Source organism: Panthera uncia, chromosome B1, assembly GCF_023721935.1.
Source record: "Panthera uncia isolate 11264 chromosome B1, Puncia_PCG_1.0, whole genome shotgun sequence".
Taxonomy (NCBI): Eukaryota; Metazoa; Chordata; class Mammalia; order Carnivora; family Felidae; genus Panthera; species Panthera uncia.
In genome coordinates, this window is record NC_064811.1 from 142,742,679 (window position 1) to 142,764,648 (window position 21,970).

The 21,970-nt window shown below is 37.9% G+C and overlaps 1 protein-coding gene across 1 annotated transcript in view; it reads right to left on the reverse strand.

The window, feature by feature from the left end:
* Nucleotides 1-21,970, reverse strand: part of SH3RF1 (SH3 domain containing ring finger 1) — a 180,021-nt gene that overhangs the window by 61,689 nt on the left and 96,362 nt on the right. The window contains exons 3-4 of the mRNA XM_049631314.1: nucleotides 5,233-5,508; nucleotides 4,053-4,148 (exon numbers count right to left, since the gene is read on the reverse strand). Coding sequence (XP_049487271.1) covers nucleotides 4,053-4,148; nucleotides 5,233-5,508 — 372 coding nt within the window. The remainder of the gene's footprint in view (nucleotides 1-4,052; nucleotides 4,149-5,232; nucleotides 5,509-21,970) is intronic.

Below are 21,970 nucleotides of genomic sequence, written 5' to 3' on the forward strand. Positions count from 1 at the left end.
AACCACATGAACAAATAAATTATTAAAGGAATAATAACTGTGGTGATAATAATCACAGCTATCACTTATACAGCTCTTAATAGGTGCTAAGGCACTGCTTGGAAGTATCATTGGAATGAAACCACCCTAGGAAGTGGTTCTATTTTACAAATTAAAGAAAAGGCCCAAAGTCACTTAGTTAGGGGTAGAGTGAAAACTTGATTCCAGTCATCTGGATTCAGGGCACAAGTTTTTCTCCACAATCATACCACCAAATGTGTGAGGTAAAGCAAGCAGATGAAAAGGAACTACTGTAGACAAGGTAGTGAGGAAAAGTTTGTCAGAAGAAGTGACATTTGATCAGAGATCTAAAAAACAAGAAACATAGCCCTTAATTCTGATAGTGACTTAAGAGTAAAAATAGTTGTCTATTGGGCATACCTACTTCATGCCATCTGCGCAAAAGGAATGCTTATTTTTATATTATATCTATGGCAGAGGCACAGGTTGCTAAATAATTAAATATTTTGGTTGCTGTTAAAAAAAACTGGACAAGTGATATTCAAATGAATGACTAAGAACCAACATAAAATGATAAACTTAATAAAATTTATAGTTCACCAGAGTCTACAATACACAATGGTTGAAAAACATCCCAAATCCCACATTTAGCAGTTACTTCATTCAAACTTTTTTGCTTGCTAAGAATCATGCCACACTTGTTCAAATGACTGCTAAACTTGAATGAGTCAGCTCTGAATTAAAGACATTGTTAAAGTCTTCCATCCTATCTCACAGAAGACTGGTATTTTTTAACAAATAAAGAAAAAAGCTACTGGTTTCTTTTTTTAAGCTGCATTCAGTCCTTGACAAATATACCCTTTATACATATTCTGGCATGGTGTCTTCAAGAATTCCCCAGATTTCCCTAAGAGACCCCTACCCCTCACGACTTTCCAGCTTGCTCAAGTCTAGGCAGATCCTATTTAAGCAGAATAGAATCCACAACCTCTGACTCAACCCCAATCTTAGGAGCTTAAACAAAGGCTCCAAGTGATAAATTCAAGGCCCTTTATAGAGCCATTTTTTGCCCTACTCATTCCCCTCAACCAGAGGCTCCTTCTCTGTTCAAAACTTGAAGAATTTTGTACTTTAATAAGGGGCCATTTGCTTGCATGTTGCTATACCATTTTATCACCTTATTCTAATACAGATACAGACTGTAGTACACAGTTATGGGATGTGGAGGGAGAAGAGAAAGGACAACTGAAGACAAAAAGGGAAGGCAACCTATTCAAGCAGCATTTCTATTTCTGTCTCAATCCTCCCACTCAATTCTCTTTACCGACCTCTAATGCTCAGCTCCTTTCAATTTACCCTACCCTCTAATTCCACAGCTGAACCTCTGACCCCATGGTTCTACTCCAGGTCCACAATCCTATCCTCAGGCCCATCCTGTTTAGAGTTTCTGCCTCAACCAAGTTCCTTGAACATTTCCATTATCAAAGCCAACCAGCTAGGAGTTGAGGGGGAGTTCCAGCTTTTGCTGAGATCAAACATGTCACTCCGGGACTCAGAATTCAATTGTGAACTCATTTCTCTCATTATATGTGGTGGTGAGATTCTTTTATTTGATCATACTATACTCTGGCATATTCTGGATTACAGACTAATCTGAGCTCCAAACCACTAAGCATAAAACACAGCATGCCAGACCCTTCAAAATATGTTATACATGTGATCCTCCCAGAACTTCTTGGGGGGTAACAGTTTTTGGAGCACTGTGGAAAAAGCAAAATCACTTAACAACCATGGAGACTTAAATGTATATTTATAAGAGATAAGAAAATTATTTACAAATGGATTTTTATAACACAGCCTGTTTTTATACTGGGGACAGTCTGGACCCTGAAGTGGTTTACAGAGCAAAAGAAAGGCCATTATTCAGGAAAAAGGCTCTGTTTTTGATTCCTTATAACTGGCTTTACCCCATCTAAGATTGTCTTGTAAGACAGTCTATACTTTATTTAAATAGTTGAATTTTGGTAAGTTCCTATTGAAATCTGCCTCCTCTCAATTCCCCTAAAGGCTAAACCAGGTGTTACTAATCCCCAGGTGCTCTGCTCCTACCAGAGACTTCAATCTGATGGCCTGACATCAAAGAAATGTTCATAGTCTCTTAGAGATAGATGATTTGTTTACCGTGTCTCAAATGGCAAAATTCTGGTTCAAATGAGAAAAATACTCATTTGAAAGAAAGGAGGCAGAAGAATGAAAAAACCTTCCACTGGGTAGATGTTTATCTTTCCAACTTAAGTTAGAATAAATAATTCTAATGACCCGAGTGACTCACAGTGACTCTGGATTTGCCGGGGGTGGATCTTTTATGCCTATCTGCACAATTCTACACCTGCTCAGTAACAAAAGTATAGCAATCCTTTTTCATGCATCACAAACCAAGTATTGGCATGTAATATTGATAATACCTAACAAGTAAAGACAGGCTTTCATTACTAATCTTGTGCTTACCCATGCTTTTCAGTGTAACTATTCAAATACTTGGAAATGCTTATAATTTTCCATGACCCACAGCTAGAATATATATAAATAATGTACAGAAAGGATTGCCTGAGATGTAAGAATTTTTTTCCTGTTGTTTACTTTCAAAGGAGTAAAAAATATTTCAATAAATAGGAACATTTGAAGGGTATGGATAAAATTCAAGGCTCATACATGGTTTGAATTATTTTTCCATGGGTATACAGTAGTCAAACTGATTTTTAATGAAATCTTTGGCAATCTTACTGTCTATGGGAAAAATTGAGTGCTAACTACAATGACACAATTTGTCATTTTAGTTTTCAAAATCATGCCAAAACAAACGCCTCAGATAAAAAGATGAGAAAATAAGTGCTGGTGGTTTTTCCTTCTCATATGCTTCAGATACATGCTTTGATATCTTAAGCAACAGAATTACTTTCAGTTCCCCCAAACAATCGGTGTTCTCTCTTACTTTTTGGCTGTTGCACATTCCAGTCTTCTGCATGGATGTTCTTCCTGTCATAAAAATGTTCTTCTTCCATTCCTCTTGGTTAACCCTTATTTATCCATCACACAGATATGCGCTAAGAACTCCCATCTTCCAGAATCCTTCTGTGACCTCAGCTAACCCTTTATGGTTGTTTGGGCTGTGTCTCATTCTTTAAAAATGCCTTCAATTTTCAGCAAGAAATTCTTATAAATAAAGGACATGAATGCTTATGATACATGATGTAGGCCTCTTGTAAACTGTCACATCCTATTTCATTTTTAATTTGTGCTATTCTTTAAAATAATAGAACCGTGTTACTTTATAGATACTGTCTATAAAGATTTCACTGAGTCAGGCTGGCCGTAACCTTTCTGGGTAAAGCTGATTAAAAAGGGAGAAGGGACTAAGGTGTTGCTGGGATGACATGGGGGAAGATTCATTCACTTACTTCATGTTTATTAGAGGCCTACTCTGCAAATCACCATTCTGGTTCTGATGACGTGGCAGATAAGGAAAGAAATAGGTACACAGATACACTCACTTGCCACCTCACTCAGAACGTTATCAACCAAAGCTGGCAAACAGAATAGAACACCTGCAAACAATATAGGTACTGACAGGAAGCATACAGTAACATTTAACAAGACACAGGAATGCTTTTGGCAGGGGGATAAGGTAAAGAGTTTCAAACATTTCACAGTCTTCAGTAACTGTAGGTGGATGGAGGAATTCTTCCTAATCCATCCAGTGATCTGGAACAGGGCATTCCTGATGTTTTGTGTTGTGAAGACGATGATTTCTTCTCCTTCCCCATTTCCTCCTTCTCCTTCTAGGGTTTTGTCTTTCTTTTTTTACCCCAGTTTTACTGTGATATAATTGACATATAATACTGTATTCCTTTAAGGTGCACAACCTAAGAATTTGCTGTGTGTACATATTGCAAAATGACTGTTAAGGACTTCGTAATACCCAAATTGCATAATTAAGGTTTGTTTACTAAGCTGAATACTAACATGTTTGAATTTTCTACAGATTAACTTACCTCAACATATGAAATTGGAAATATTCCTATTTTGTCTGCCAGCATTCCTTCAGCCCAGTTTTCATCCACTCTGCGGATCACAGTCAGAACATCATCCTGAAGAAAGAGCAAACATTAGTCTCTTTGATCCCATTAAGTTCATCACTTAATTTCCCTTTTCAATAAAGGGGCTCAAGTTTCAAGAGTAAATGAATCTAAATGCCATGACCTATCTTTAGTACATGAATCCAATGTTGCCACAAACTAAGTGGCCACTACAACCTGTTGGTTCTTTCAGACCGTTGTAAAACTATAAACTCCTTCTATACAGGGGTTGGCTGCTCATTATGTTAAGATCCACAAATTACAACCTTAAATGCTACTCACCCCAGCCTCTTGAACTTCCGTTTTAGACTGGCTTTCAGGCTCTTCTCACATTCTCTCTGATAATACACCAAATACCCACCTTTAAATGCATATCCTACTGCTTTTCTTTATAAAAAACACTATTGTGTTTATCTACTTAAAATTTTAAAGGATTTTATCAATTCAGTGGATATACTCCTGTGTGCTTTCAGCAAAGAAATTTATGTATAAAATAAGAAAGTAATGATGTTTCATTTTGTTATTCATAATTCAGTAAGCTAAAATCCCTGAGTGGCACACATACCGTGTAAAGTGGTTTAGAATTAAATTTAGGCTATAAATATGAAAATGATACCACACAGACTATCAAACAAAATTATCTTTCATATAAGAATGGTCTAGTTTTAGGGGCGCCTGGGTGGCTCAGCCGGTTGAGCATCCTACTTCAGCTCAGGTCATGATCTCACAGTGTGTGAGTTCGAGCCCCGCGTCGGGCTCTGTGCCAACAGCTCCAAACCTGGAGCCTGGAGCCTGGAGCCTGGAGCCAGCTTGGCATTCTGTGTCTCCCTCTCTCTCTGCCCCTCCCCCACTCATGCTTCCTCTGTCTCTCTCTCTCTCTCTCTCTGTCAGAAATAAACATTAAAAAAAAAATTAAAAAAAAAAAGAATGGTCCAGTTTTTTGTGACTTTAAGAAAACTGCTTCCAGGTATTTTTAAAAGCGCAGGTATTTTTAAAAACTATTTTATCTTTTTGTGAAAGGAAATATAAGCCATATTCCTGTGTATCTGGGTCCACAGAAAGAGTTGGCAAACAGAAAATCTCATTCTAAATTTACCTTTGCAAACGGAAGGCAATCTTTGTCTGCTTCCTTGTCTTTCACTTCAAAGTCATAAAGTGCTTTGCACTGAGGTGGGGGCTGAGGTAACGGCTTGATGATCTGCACAAAATTGGTGGGAAAAAAGCCATGGATCCCATTGACTTCCCCATGGTACCAATTTTCATCCACTTGTCGCCGCAAAATGATGATGTCACCTTTGCTGAATTTAAGGTCTCCAGGCTCTTTCCCTTCGTAGTTGTATAATGCTTTGGCACAAGGTAACTGAGGTATACCCTTAGGGAAAGAGATGAGTTTTAATTAAAGAATGATCCAAAAGCATCTAAAAATTTAACTGTATTATTATTTTTAGTCAAGGTCAACTCAACACAGAGTGCAGGTCTCTGGAGTTTAGCAGGTGGGAAAATGAAACACTTCCTGGAGGAAGTGACACATAAGCCAAGTCTTCAAGGATACATAGGAGTTAGCCAGGCAAAGCTGGAGTAAAAGATAAAAGTAAGGCATTCTCACCAGAGGGCACAGCACCAGCAAAGACATGGAGCACACTGTGCAGAGGGACTGAGTTTTATAAAGAATGCAGGAATTATAGAATATAAAGTGTAGAAGAAGTAGACAGAAGCTAACTCATGGAAGATCTTGAATGACATGTTAAAGAGGTTCAATCGCTGTGTCCTTCAGGCAAAGACAAGCCCTCACAGGTTTGAAATACAGATGGCCATGGTAAGAAGCATGTGTCAGTCAGCAGATGAGGCTGGCATGAGAGTGGAAAATGGACAGGAAGTGGGCAGGCGGACAGATAGCTATGTGCTAAGCACAAGCCTTAACTAGTTGAATTTTTTTCTTTTTTTACAGCTGAATCTTTCTAATGAATAGGAAGAAGCATTACTCACAGTACTGCCCTCTCCCTGTGCTCCTCCATCTCCCCGCTCCCCAAAAAAGTGGATCACAGTTTTATACTCTTGAGGCAACAGAACTTCGTAATACACTTTTTAAAAATTACTTTGGTTTCTGGTCAGAGAGTTAGAGTCTGGCTTGCTCCTAAGCCAAATTTCTTTTGTTAAATATTTTTGTTTGGCTTAAGAGGAATAGCCAATTCTTGGCTCTCAAAATGCTATTGGCAGTCATCTTGTGTTGGCTTGATCCATGTGATGTGTTTGGTTAATGAGAGCTGCTCTAGAGGCCAATATCCTGAGAAGACAGGAGCTGAGCCTTCCAGAAGTTCTGAAACCCTCATGTGCCCTCTGACTTTTGGACCCTGACCTAAGATCCTGCCTATGAAGGCATGACTTCTGTTATCTGACCGTGACCTAATCTCATAAACAATTCTGCTGTGCCCCTTGGTTTCTGCAGAAGGAAAATGCCCATCAGGAACTCTGGAGCCTCACAATCCTGTGAACTTTAGTCATATTCCCCTTCAGTGTCGAATGCTAAGGAAGGACTCTAATTTTTGTCTACTCACAGAGATGCCTCACTGCATTCTCTACTTTATTGTATATTTATTGAAGCCTGGTTATCAAAATATAACAATATTTCCCAAGGCAGGCTTGAGAAAATAATAGTAAATAAACATAGAAATGAATATTATTATGAAACACTGAAAGAGTGATGGAGTCAAAGACAGAGAACTGACAAGTCCTGTAATAAACCAACTCTTGGAACACAGCTGTATGGGACCATGATAAGGCAGTTTTACGTAAGGGTTGGAAACATAGACTCCAGAGCCAGAATGTCTACGTTTGAATCCCAGCTCGGCCACTTACTAGCTGTGTGCCTCAATTTCTTCATTTGGGTTGCTGCGAGGATTTGGTGAGTTAATGTATGTAAACCGCTACAAAAGACCCAGCAGTTAGTAACTGCTGTCGCACCCATGAACTATTATCATCATTGTCACTGCCCAGTATGAAAAGCCTTGTTCACCAGTGAAACACAGCACCTGAAAATATATTTGTCTCTACGCAGCTGGATGCTATTCCTTTTTGGACGAATTCACATAGCAATTACATTTTTAATACATATTCACTGTATAGCAATGCAAAGAATGTTCCTCCAAGGAAGTGCTGGAATCTTGAAATGTGCGTTTCTGAAGCACACATTTGTTTTCTAAGTGGAATCCATTCATCTTCTGGTTGAACAGAAGAAATTACAAATTCACTGACATGCACGGTTTAATAGGGGATGGCATTTTAGATGTGGCTGTAGTTCATCTTGACAGGGCTAATGTAAGGCATTGGGAGCCTGCATGAATTAATTGAAAATCCTATTACAAACTCGGTGACAAATAACTCTATTCACCATTATGGCCTGTTCTCTCGATTTTTTCCCCACCTCAATTAGCTCTGTTTGGCCTACTCTGTCCAAATCCATGCCAGCCAAATCCATGCACCAAGATACAGATTTAGCACTCTTAGAAACCATTCTGAATTGCTTCTTGAAGAGATCTGTAAAATTCCCAAAAAAACCACAGTATGGTTCTTTTGTGATATGCTCACGTGGAAACTGAAGGAATTTATTTCTTCACAGATCACTTCCACACACCAGTGGCCCAATGGACTTATTAACTTTTCCACCAAAGCAAATCTATTAAGTACCCCTAAAATCATCACACATACTTAATACAATGAATGGTAAGGATAAAACTCATGATAACAGTGATATCCATTATGGTTAGCCTAGTTACATCCCTGTGACTGCAACCTAAAATTCATTAATTCACACTGTTTTGCTAAATCTTGACTGCTAAGGCTATTTCAGTGATCAATAACCACAGAAAAAAGAATCATAAAGCTTACGGCAATCTAATCCACAAGCAGATATTTGCGCATCTGGCTGTGTTTTTCTATGGTGTTCTTTTTCAATTAAATTCTAAGAGGCTAAAAAGCCAGTTTGTGTCAAGTTTCTCAAAAGAAGGTTTCCCACATTAAATAAAATGAATTCTACTCTGATTTCAAATCAAGCAAAGTTCAGTGATCTTTAAAAGACTTATTCCCACACAGACTGCAGATGATTAAGGATAAATGGTTACACGACTTGGAAGGGCAATAAAAGAATGAATTTTCCTTTTGCAACATCTGAAGGATAAAGTCAAAACAATTGGTTTGATAGCCTCAGACTACTCTTGTGGGTAAAATACGTCCGGGGCCCACGGAGGCACTGCCTTCTCATTCATCTCCTTTGAAAGGTCTGGGAGTCATGTCATCACCCAGGCCCTTTGCCCCCCGTGCCTTCGGCAGGCTTTCCAAACTGCTGCCTTTCTTCTGTATCCTCTCATCAGGCCAAGGCCCCCGAGGATCTGTAGAGCTTACATTTCACTTGGCTACACATGAAAGGGAGGCTTAAAAGGAGAGAAAGCCAGAGAGAAACGGACTCTGCAGTCTAACCTTGAGTTTGCAGCTGTCATTCATGTTGCCAGCTTTATCAAAAACCTTGGCAATTTAGACAGGTGAGCTATTATAACGATTCTTAATCTGGAATACATTTCAATAAACAGTGACTATTTTGGTCATATAGAAAGGAATAAATACGACAGTGGGCTAGTTTTACTCTTAAAGTAATTTTTGCTTCTACATTATGTATACAGATATTTTACATGACATTAAAATCCTTATGAGACCCACACACAAATATTTTTGATGAAATACTTTACACTCCATTTTTGTATCATCAAGTGTATTCCAATATATCTAGCAAAGCAGTACTTGATGATGTAGCTGAGATTCTAATGGGTAAATAAAACATTCACTGCCAATTTATTTTATAGACTCTAAATGCCAATGCCCAGATATACATGCAAGACAGCCTCTTTAAATTCAAATTCCTTCATGCATTTCTTATTGCTCCATAAAGTAAAAAAGATTCAATGACCTACTAAAAAGAATATCTGGAAGATACTCTTGCCATAGGAACAGCACCATGGTGTATATAATTTAAGAATTTAGTTAAATCTAAATGGGCATGAACTATGGCTGATTTCAACTTGACTTTCAAAAACTTTCCAGAAAGAACTGAAGCATAAAGAAATTACAGTAATAGAAAGTAATACATACAGAGTAACAAGTAGCAAAATGGTTCAGGAAAGGATTTTTTTAAATGTCCTTTGGACAACAAAATACATGTTGGCTTTTCCCTACAAAGTGAAAATCTATCAGAATATACCAATAGTATTTCGCAAAAATATTCTTCAATAGTTAAAAAAGTCTTACGTACTGATATCAAGATGTCTAGGTTGGATTATTATTCAAATATTATTTGACCATCCCTTGAAATGTTTCAACCTCAATATAACAAACATCCAAGATAAGTATTACAAGTTATTTTTCCAAAGCAGTATTAGAAAGGACTAAGAATCCCATAATTCCATAATAATCTATTTCTTTTTTTTTTAATTTTTTAAATGTTTATTTTTGAGAGAGAGACAAGGTGTGAGTGGGGGAAGGGCAGAGAGAGAGGGAGACACAGAATCTGAAGCAGGCTCCAGGCTCTGAGCTGTCAGCAGAGCATGATGTGGGGCTCGAACCCACAGACCGCGAGATCGTGACCTGAGCCGAAGTCGGACGCTCAACTGACTGAGCCACCCAGGCACCCTACGTTTCTTTTCTTTTTAATGTTTATTTACTTTCTGAGAGAGAGAGAGAGAGAGAGAGAGAGAGAGAGAGAGAGAGAGAATCCTAAGCAGGCTCCATGCTGACAGCAGAGAGCCCGATGTGGGGCTTGAACTCACAAACCACGAAATCATGACCTGAACTGAAATCATACACTTAACTGACTGAGCCACCCAGGCACTCCCGTAATAGTCCATTTCTTATTTGTTCTTTCCTTTAATAATTTTTTCTGGACAGCACTGTGCTGAGACATTTTCTCTGATGATCACTCTCTTAAGCTACCATCTGCTATCCACCCCACATTTGTCACATAAAATTTTCTCATCAGACTAATCATATCTACCAGCACTTTGAGGATGGCAGTTGTGAACAGACAGAAATGAAGAAAAACATGTTTTCTTCATTCACATTTATTCGTTTTTTGGTCCTTATTTTACTATTTCACTGCCATCTTTTCTTGCATGCTCATTTTCTTCAGCATTCTCCTTAAGCAGACTCTTTCCAGGTTGCCTATCTTTCTCCTCCACTCCAGACATGGTGCCTCAAGAAAGTGGGCTGAAGCTGGCTTTGCACTGCTTTAGTGCCCTGTGCACTCAGCTCCTGCTCACACTGCATACACTCTATCCACTCCTCCTCACCCTCAGGTTCTACAACCCAACCCACAAGCCCTTAGGGAGTTTCTATCCCAACCCATGACTAAATAGCAATCAGCCAGTTATTGCTTTCAACCTCGTTGTTTTAGTGATATTAACGGCTTAGGGAAAGGGTGGAGAGAGGGAAAAAAACAAAAAACAATAAAACCCAAGGTTAGAAGGACAGGAGACAAAGTAGCAGATTTCTCACCAATTTCCCTGGACAGTATTCTCACTGCTATTTAATCAAATGATAATACATAGTCATTTATTCGGTCAATACTTAATTAAATACTTAACCAAATGCAAATACAGAATGAAGTAAATTGAGGTTATAAGATTATGTTCAGGGGCACCTGGGTGGCTCAGATCATGATCTCACAGTTGGTCAGTTTGAGCTCAGAGCCTGCTGGGAATTCTCTCCCTCTCTCTCTGCCCCTACCCCACTCGCATGCACCCACACTCTCTCTCTCAAAATGAATAGTTAAAAAAAAAAAAAAGATTATGTTCAATCATCCAGAAAGAGAACAAAGAGCAGAATTTTCCAAACTTAAGAAAAAAATTATATGAGACTCTTACATTTTTTTCTAGGAACTGCAGTATAGAGAATAGATAAATACATCTGTGTAGGGTAGAATAGGAGCCTGATGTGGGCCTCGATCTCACAACCATGAGATTACGACCTGAACCAAACCCAAGAGTTGGAATGCTTAACTGACTGAGCAGGCACCAGCCATGAATCAGAAAGGGGGCCTTCACCAGAATGAGGCCGTGCTGACACACTGTGAAAAATAATTTCTATTGTTTATAAGCTAACCAGTCTGTGGTATTAGAGCAGCCCAAATGGACTAAGATACTCCTTCACCAAAATTCAAGAGCAGCCCATCTCTCCATCTTCCTACATCGAGAGTCCCCAGCACATATCTTGATACAGCTGCAGTTGATAATTACATGCTTTTATTTCACTTCTATTTTTATTTTCTCTAGCATGACTACTTCTGTTGCTTGGAATCAGATGTAAATAAGGCTAAGATCAGAGACTGATTCCGGTGCAGGTCAGCAGGACAGACTGTTTTCCAGATGTAGTGGCCATTGCCTCCTTGGGGAAGATTCTCCCAAGCCTGCCTCACCCAAATCTGGAGAAAGTGCTTCTCTTATGCTCGCTCATCCAGCATGTCTTATGCATACTGTTACTATGGCTTTCATCTTACTCAGTTTACAGCCTGTTTCCCCTACCAGACTGTAACCTCCTGCAGATTGGGACTATGTGTTATCCATCTTTACATCATGAGCACTTACCTCAGTGTCTGTGAATAAATTCTTGCTGGAAAAATAAACAAAAAAAATGAATTTATCTAGGTGGCTGAGGTCTATGATATGGATGACTAAGTGTAAAAATACCATATCCAAAGGAAAAACAAAAGACAATTCTGTGGACAGTCGGGCTCATTGGCTTTAAATGTATTGCACAGTATATGTATGCACATATTTCTGTGCCTCTGATACTCCTCATGAATGACAGATCGTGAACCCATCTTTTTGAAACTGTCTTCAGTGCCTTCTAAGGAACACAGTATATGGTGGGCACTTGACACTGAGGCACAGGAGGAGCAGGAATACGGAGGAAAGAATTTCATTCCTCATTCTAAACCTGTAGCACATGAAAGTGCCAGAGAAAAACAGGGAAATGTGAGCTAATCTGCTAACTGGTGTCTACTTCAATGTGCTCTGGAAACAAGACTAAAAACATGATCTGTTCTGGAAATGGGCAGTTCAGTTTGTACTAAGCAAACTGCTGGCATTTGAAAAATGTAAAGCAAATTACATAGCAAACCATACAAACAAATATTTTCCTTTTAAACTCATCTGGTGGTTATGAGGAAATAGTCACGTAGATGATATATAGCTTTTTTTCTTGGCTGGCCTTAAAAAGGGAGTATCCATCTGACAGACAAATCATTAAAGAAAACAAATCTTATTGAATTTCTCTAAGGGAAGATAGCTATTGAGAATGCAGTCACGGAAATAAAATGCAGGAAATTTATGTCACTCATTGCCCTGAATATTAGTTTTCTGTTTCATCACATGTTTAATAATTACAATAGTATTTTGCAAAGGGGAGGAAAAGTTATTGGGAAAATTTTCTGCAGTAACTTAAGCTATGATCTTGGGGACTCATGGCAGGATGAGGGATGTTTCCTGGTAAAAGGTCAAGTTTCTGTCTATTTGAAAAACAGCTTGATTCCTGGCAAGGAATCTGCCCCTGCCCTTTCCTAAACCTCCCACCTGCCCATGGGGGCGTGGGACTAGATGGAAAAGAACGACTATGTATGAGGAACTCTGCGTGGTCTTTGCCTAATCCTTACAGAAACCCAGAAGGGTAAGGAGAGTCAAAAATACAAAGGAAGAGGGGTGTGTGGGAGCAGGTTTTCATATTAAATAGAAAGGTCAGGTAAGGCCTCAATCTAATTCAACTGCCTCGTTTTAGACTTTTTTTGGTCCAGTGTTTTCATTAATATCCCAGAGAGATATGCTCGTGTAATTTAGACATGACATTATATGTGAAAGAAAGTTCAGAGTTTCAGACTTAAAACACCACTGGAATGAACCCACATGTATATGGGCAATTAGACAATAGTGCCAAGGCAATTCAATTTAGGAAAACAAAGTCTTTTCAACAGATGGTTCTGGGATAATTAGAAGCCCATATGGGGAAAAATGAGTCTTAACTCCTACCTCACATCATATACAAAAATTAATTTGAGATGAATCCCCAAAACAAACGTAAAAGTTAAAACTGTTTTTTAGAAGAAAACACAGGAGATTATCTTAGGGATTAGGTGGGTCAAAAACAAAAACAAAACCCAAAACCCTAACTAACCATAAAAATGTATAAACTGTAGTTCATCAAAATTGAAAAATTCTGTTCATCAAAATGCAATTAAGAAAATAAAAATGCAAGCCACACAAAGAGGAAAATATTTGCAATACATATACCTGACAAAGGATTTAAATCCAGAAATACAAAGAACTTGTACAAATCAACAACAAACAGTGCAATTTAAAAACAGACAAGATTTCGGGCACCTGGGTGGCTTAGCTGGTTAGGTGTCTGACTCTTGGTTTCGGCTCAGGTCATGATCTCATAGTTTGTGGGGTTGAGTCCCACGTCAAGCTCTGTGAAGACAACATGGAGCCTACTTGGAATTCTCTCTCTCTCTCTCTCTCTCTCTCTCTGCCCCTTCCCCACTCTCTCAAAATAAATAAATACATTATAAAAAAAACAGAAATATTTGAAGATATAATTCAAGAAGGAAGTTATTATATAGCCATGTAAAGGTACTCAACATCATTAGTCACCAGGGAAATGCAAAATAAAACTATAGTGAGATATGCTTTCACAACCATTAAAATGATTAAAATTAAAAAGACTGACAACAGAAAATGTTGTGAAAGATACAAAGCAACCAGAACTCAGATATGTTGCTAGTGGGGGTCTAGAATGGTTCAACCGCTTTGGAAAAACGTTTGACAATTTCTTATAAAATTATTCATATACTTACTCTATGACCTAACATTCTAATCCCAGGTATTAACTGAGAAATGAAGATATATGATCATACAAAGACTTGTCACAGAAATGCTTACTGCAGCACTATTCATAACACAAAAGTCCATGAACAAGAGACTAGACAAAAAATGGAATCCTTAGTAATATATAAAAAAAGAATCACTAATACACGTGAGTGAAAAAAATCAAAATTGATACTATATAATCACACTTCTTTGGCTTCAAGAATAGGCGAAAACAATCTACTGTAATAGAAATCAGAATAGTAGTTGTCTATCAGAGGTGGAGTTGTGAGCATGACGAAAATTTCTGAGATTAGAGACAGAGTCTATATTTTGAATAGGATGTTGACTATCCAGGTATACAAATGTGTTAAAATGTATTAGATCGTACTCTTTTTAAAAAAGTTTCATTTACTTAAGTAATCTCTACACCTGATGTGGCTGAACTCACAATCCCAAGATTAAGAGTTATGCACCCGTCTGACTGAGCCAGCCAGGCACACCAAGACTGTACACTTAAGAACTGTAATTCACATATGTAAATTTTATCTTAATATTAAAATATATAAAAAATAAACCACTAGCAGCACTTAGAAAAAAAATGAGAAATAACCACATATGCCAAATATGTGACTCTATATGCACATAGAAGAAAAGATACAAAAGCATCACAATGAATAACAACTTACGCTGGCAATCAAGAGAATGGCAAACCTGGCAAAACAAGAAATCTGAAGTCCAGAGGTATGGAGATTAGTGCCTAGAAAGACGGCTACTTTTTGAAAAGGAAATCCATCACCAATGTGCAGAGTATACATAGTATATAGGGTCTCTACTATAATCAGACCCTACACTTAGCACTAGTCAGCCTCTCACTAGATGTCCGGGTTACATTCTGAATTCCACAAGCAAAATGAACAGAGAACTGCAGTGTGTTCAGTGGGGAGAGGAACAGATGATAAAAGTGTTGGAAAGTATTATGATGGAGAAGCTGCAGAAACTTGAGATGTATCAGTGGGGCAGTATTAAAGTGAATATTCAAATATAGTGAAAAGGTCTTACACAGGGAAAGTTAAGTCGGTTTCATATTCACTGAAGAAAAAATAAAGGCTTAAAGTGATACATGCATTATTTAAGTTGGATAAAAGAATTTCCTGACAGTGAGGGTTGTTAAATATTGCAACGGATTATGATATCTCTTTCACTGGAGACTTTTAAAAATAGGACAGCCTCACAAGTTTAGTTCTGCCCAAAGGCAAAGGAACAAAGATTATGACACGTGATCTCTAGCAATGCTGTGATTTCTTTGGCAATCAGACCATTTGAAAGAATAATTTTATTCTTGATGATTTTGTGATTTGTTTCTTTTTTAGGAGTAGAATCCCAAGAAGTGCTAAGGTATGGGAGAGTGAGCTGGGAGGGGACATTTAGAAAGAAAACAAAGTGACAGTATGAATTAGCTTGTAGAAATCAAATTATGCCAGCCTTACTACTCCAAAGTCTATCACAACCTGTTACAATATTATCAGCAAAAGTAGAGGCAAGCTGAGCTGTGGTCAGGCACACCAAGTTGTCTTTTACTTTATTATTTTTATTTATATCAAAAAGTAATATGTAATATGTATTTCTGTTACAATTCTCCAAAGAAGTGTTCTGCCAGTTAATTAATATGAAGTTTACATAGTGAAGATTGAGTAATTACTACAGGATAATATTCTCTTACTTTGAAACAAATCCATTACCAGGATATAAAACCAATCCTGTGAAACCCATAGGGTAGAATCAAGATCTTTAAAACATAATTAAGTCTTCACTGAAAAAAAAATCTATCTATATGCATATGCTTTAGAAGTCTGGCTTTCAAAAAAATTCTAAAGTATGAATTGAATGTAGAGACAATCTTATGGTTCTTTCAACAAAGCTCTTTTACCTTTGATTAAGTCTGTTGTAAAATGATACTATAAAAATACCTGTAAATATTCTATGACACTTAAATGAGTGTTATTAGAATACACGAATTGCTTTTACTATCTACTTTCTTTATTATATGACTGCACAAGACATGCTACTATAAAGGAAAAAAATTTGCAATGAATAATTTTACCAATAGATAATTATTTTAAAATAAGTAGTTTACTGAAGTTCCCCTTTAAAAAAAAAAAAAGGTATTCCAATTGAAGTATATCAATCACTAAAAATATGAAATAAAGGAGAGAAACTTAAGGGGGAAATATTTAGTAATTAATCCAACAATGACTCTATTTTCCCATAAGTAATTCAACAGTAAGATGTTAATTACAGGTATTTTCAACCAAAATGAACCATCATATAAAAATGATGTGTTTGTGGGGCTCCTAGGTGGCTCAGTCAGTTAAGCATCCAACTTCGGCTCAGGTCATGATTTCATGGTTCGTGGGTTCGAGTCCCGCATCAGGCTCTGTGCTGACAGCTCAGAGCCTGGATCCTGCTTTGGATTCTGTGTCTCCCCCCTCTCTCCGCCCCCCGCCTCAAAAACAAATAAACATTAAAAAAAATTTTTTTTAAATGATGTGTCGTTTTTTACATTTCTAGGTGATTAAATATATAGCAAAGAATATAAAAATTAAGTGCAGAGTCCACATGTGTGCATCTGAGACTACTTTCATTAAGCATTTAATACATATTGCACAAAGAAGATAAAAGATGATTCTAGCTATATTTGTAGTAATAGAAAATTTGAGGTAATTAGAAATTGATCATCTGAAATAGCCACTGGCAAATTAAGTTACAGTTTTAAAATATCTTTTAATATAAAATACTACATTTGTATGTTTTTAAAAATTGTTTAAATGTTTTTTTGGGTAAAGCAACTAGTTTTTCATGGGCACCAGGCTGTGACTGACTTGAGGGCAGGCTCTGGATCTCATTCATCTTTGTATCCTGACAGCACAATACAAGGCACAGAATCAATCTGTTAGAGGACTGCTTTCTGGCTGCCTCTTCATTTCACCCTAAAGAAACCTGCCAGATTCATCTTCTTAAAATACAGCTTTTACCAAATCATCTGTCTGATTGGACTTTTTCTAATTCCGTTTCTAGCAAATTTAGCTCAAATCCTTCTCTCTGGCACTTAAGATGCCCACAGTCTGACCCCAAACTGTTTTCTCAAATTCTTCACACTCCTCTCCAACAAGTATCCAATATTCTAACCAAACTAGATTCCCTCTAGTTCTCCTAATATGGTCCTTTCCCTCCCCCCCGCCCCCCACCTCTGGGTCTTTTCTCTGTTATTTGCTCCACCCTAAGAGCCCTCTTCCCCAGACTACATGTCCACTTGTCAGAAGTCCATCCACCCTTTAAGACACAATTTAAACATCATATTTTCTAAGACCCTTATTCTCCAACACAGATATATATATATATATATTTTTTTTTTTTTTCTCCTTTTGAACCTCAGAAGGTTTTGTTTGCAGTTCTCTGTTGGCTTTATTATACCTTTTATTATATATATTTGAGTACTTTAATAACGCTACCAGACTAAAAACACTTTGACGGCAGGGATGGTCTCTCATCCTTTCTTGAAATCACTTGCAGAGTCTAATAACATATCTTACATATAGTAAACATATTTTACTGAAATGAACTGGATCAGTGTCTCCCTCTAGGCAATTCTTCTTCCTACCAACTACACAATTCTAAGAAAGAGAAGGAAGCTTCTCAACTCCTATCTTGTACCTTCTATTCACTTCTCTAAGGAATTCTGTTTAGGAAATTAGTAGAGTGACCCACATGGAACTGCCTGTATGTACCAATCAAGCAGAAGGACAGGGCACTGACATGGGTGTCTGCTTGTATTTTTGTTATTTTATCTGACCTAAGCAAGGAAATAAAAGAAAGAGACTTACATCAAGGCAGAATTTAGCAGTGGTGGGATAAACACATGCATTTAATTGCTTGAGTGACCTCCTTTCCTAAGGTCATAGTGAAATAACAAAAAGTATTTTTAAAAAAATAAAACCACAGCAGTTCTAGAAAATAGGGAAAACAACCATTAGCATACCAGAAAATTCTAGGAATTTCTAGAATGAAAGGAGGTGGAATCAAAAAAATCTCAATCAGTGGTGGGATTAAAAAATATAGGGCCAAAGACCAAGGTCATAACCATCATCATGAAGTCAAGTAATTATCCCAAAACACAGGGAAAAAAGGTAAGAGATGAAAAATAATAATAAAAAAAAATTAAGATATATGAAAGATAGCTCTAAAAAAGTCTAATATCAATCTAAAGTGAGACTCATAAAGAAAAACACAATAAGGGGGAGGAGAATCATGAACAAAATTACAATAATGAAAGAAAAGTTTCATGAACTAAAGACACCCAAGATCTCTGAGCTATAACAATCTCATTAAAAACCAAGCAGGGTTAATAAGGGAAAAAAATATATCCACATTCAGACATATTTCATTACACTGCAAAATTCCAAAGATAAGGAAAAAATCCTGAAAGATTTAGGGCAGAAGAGTTTACCATAATGGAACTAGAATCTGACTTCCTGGCAGCAACAGTGGATTAAAAGAGAATGCCTTTGAATTTCTAAGGGAACATGATTTAGAAAAATATAGTCAACTAAATTGTTAAATATGTGTGTGAACAAAATTAAGATATTAATGAATATATAAAATCTCAGAAAGTTTATCCCCCATGCATAAAATAAATAAAAAAATAAGTCAAATCAAATTCTAAAAAAAGTTCAAGGAGGTATCTCCCATCCTACACCCCCAAAACCCATAGAAAACTCCTAGAGAGAGGATATGTGATTCAAGAAACATGTATGACTAAATATGATCTAGAAGACATGAAGAAAATGGGAAAGAAATTTAAGGAGAATTCATTGGACTTAAAAGTTGGATTCATCCCACTTGCAGTGAGGCAGGATCTGGTGACACAGGTTATGTTTCCTTTTTAATCAACCCAACCACACTACAGTGAATGTTTATATAATCACAATACCACAAATGTTTTTAAGGGGTCTTGATTTATAGAATCAATCTCCAGGGGCACCTGGGTGGCGCAGTCGGTTGAGTATCCGACTCTTGACTTCAGCTCAGGTCATGATCCCAAAGTCATAGGATCGAGGCCTGCTTCAGGTTCTGCAGTGAGCATGGAGCCTGCTTGAGATTCTCTCCTCTTTCTGTCTCCAAAATAAAAATTAAAAAAATTAAAAAAAAAAAAAAAAAGACATAGATCGTGCTCCCTACTTCTGTAAGACCTGGTGATTCAACTAATCAATGTGATTTCACCTTGAGAGTTTATATCTAGGAGCTGGTGATCCTGATATGATGTAGATCATGGGGCCTGGAGAGTTAAGCATGTTACCTTTGGAGAAAATAAAAGCATAACACCTACTCTCAGTTCAAAAGGGGTTAGTTTACTTAACTTGTGAAATACATGAAAGTCACTTGACATGTCATCTTCAAAAATACCTATTTCTCATGCAAACTTAAGAGGTCAATGTATAATCCTAACTGTTATCTCATCATTTACAAGCTGCTTTTAAAGGCAGAGGGGTAGCAAGTTGATAGTGTATGAATTCTTAGAACCATAGTTGAAAAACTTAATCACAGACAAGATTTTGAAATGTTTAAAATAAAGCCATTTCTCTCTTTGTCACGAAGTCTTTTAGAAATATGTGGAGTGCCTGGGTGGCTCAGTTGGTTAAGTGTCCAACTTTGGCTCAGGTCATGATTTCACAGTGAGTTTGAGCCCCGCGTTGGGCTCTGTGTTGACAGCTCAGAATCTAGAGCCTGCTTCAGATTCTGTGTCTCCCTCTCTCTCTGCCTCTCCCCTGTTCATGCTCCATCTCTCTCTCTTTCTCTCTCTCTCTCTCTCTCTCTCAAAATAAATATTTTAAAAAAAATTTTTAAAGATATATAAGGGCAGTTTCCACCACCAACACCTTTAAGGACATAGCATTATACTTCCATTTTAATTTTCCCTGAGGGAGAGAAGTGAACCGGTGATTGGATTCATACTTAGTGCAAGGCCTATCCTGATTACACAATAAAAACAGGTGCTTTTCAAACTTTATTTATTTTCAAGCTTATGAGTCATTGGGTGTTCCCGTTGCATGCAATTCTGATTCAGTAGTTCTGGGTAGGGCTAGAGAGTCTGCATTTCTAACAGTTCCTAGGTGACAGCAATGGTGATGCTGCTGGTCCAGGAACCATACTTTGAGCAGCATGGGAATCAGGGATCAGTCACCTTCCGTATTCTTTGCTCATTCTTCTTCTTCGGTTGCCCCAGGGTTCAATCTTCTGACAGTTTCTCTTTTCTAAGTTCACTCCCAAGCTGATTTCATCTATTCCCTTCTTTTAAAGCCATTTATGCCAGCTATTACCAACCCTGGCTGCATATTAGGATCAACTCGGGAGTTTTTCTTCTTCTTTTAAAGTTATGTAAGGCCCCACCCCAAACCAATTAAATAAAAATTTCTAGGGTTGGGTCAGAAGTATAGGTTTTTAAAAAGCTCCTTAATGGTTCTATAAAAGGCTAAGACCTGTTCTCTACGCACTGATGTCTCCCAGACCTGATCTCAGCTACAACTTTTCCCCCGAACTCAAGTGTCTACTGCACATCTCCTGTTGAATGTATAATAGTTGACTTGTCTAAAATAGACCTCTTGACTTCTACCTGCCCTCACCAAAACCTGATCCTCTACCACCTTTTCCCATCTTGGTAAATGGCCCCATCATTCATGTAGCTGCTCTGACCCAAAGACTGAGCTTCACCATGATGCCTCTGTTGCCATTCTTTCTAATCTTATATCCAATTCATCAGCAATCCTCCTGGATCTACCTTCAAAATACATCCTAAACCACTGCATTTCTTACAGCTTCCACTGGTACCAGCCTAAGCCAAGATGATACTACCTCCATATTGCTACTCCTGAACCCCTAGAGTTTGATGTCCACACTCTCTTGCCTATAAATTTCCCACTGGCTTTCTTATCCACTTACAATAAAATACAAACTCCTTCCCATGGCCCCAAGGCTTTGCATTATCTAGCCGCTACTTTAACCAACTTCTTTCACTCCTTTACCTCCAGCTCCTACTAACCTCCAACTCCTAACCTTGTTGCTGTTCATGACCACTATACCTCTTTTCTGCCTCAGGATCTTTCTCTTATTTTTTCTTACGCCTACAATAATCTTTACAGGCTTATGTCTGCACAGTGGTCAGGTCTCTATTCCAATATCACCTCAGAAAAGGCTTCCCTGACCATCCCCAAATAGCCTCACACACAACCAGCACTTATCATAATGTGCTTACCCTAGTCTTTCTACCATGCTTATTTTCATGGCATTCATCACCACCTGAAGTTATATTAGTCATTCCTTTGTTGGTGTGTTTATTGTCTCCCCCTGACCCACCCTAAAACACTAGAACATAAGCTCTAAAACACACTTTGTCTTGTCAAGGTAGGATCATAGGCCTATGTCCATACCTAGCAAGCTGTAGGCACTCTAATGCATGTTGGTTGTTATGAACAGAAAGTTTATGTCCTCCCCAAAATTCATGTGTGAAAGCCCTAATATCCAACGTGATGGTATTTGGAGGAGGGGCCTTTGGGAGGTAATTAGGTTTAGATGAGGTCATGAGGATAGAGCTCTCCTTGTGGGATTAGTGCTCTTAAAAGAGGAGACACCAGGGTGCCTGGGAGGCTCAGTTGGCTGAGAGTCTGACTTTGGCTCAGGTCATGATCTCAAGATTCGTGAGTTCGAGCCCCACATCAGGCTCTGTGCTGACAGCTCAGAGCCTGAAGCCTGCTTTGAATTCTGTGTCTTCCTCTCTCTCTGCCCCTCCCCCACTCACACTCTGTCTTTCTCTCTCTCAAAAATAAATAAGGAAGAAGAAGAAGAAGAAGAAGAAGAAGAAGAAGAAGAAGAAGAAGAAGA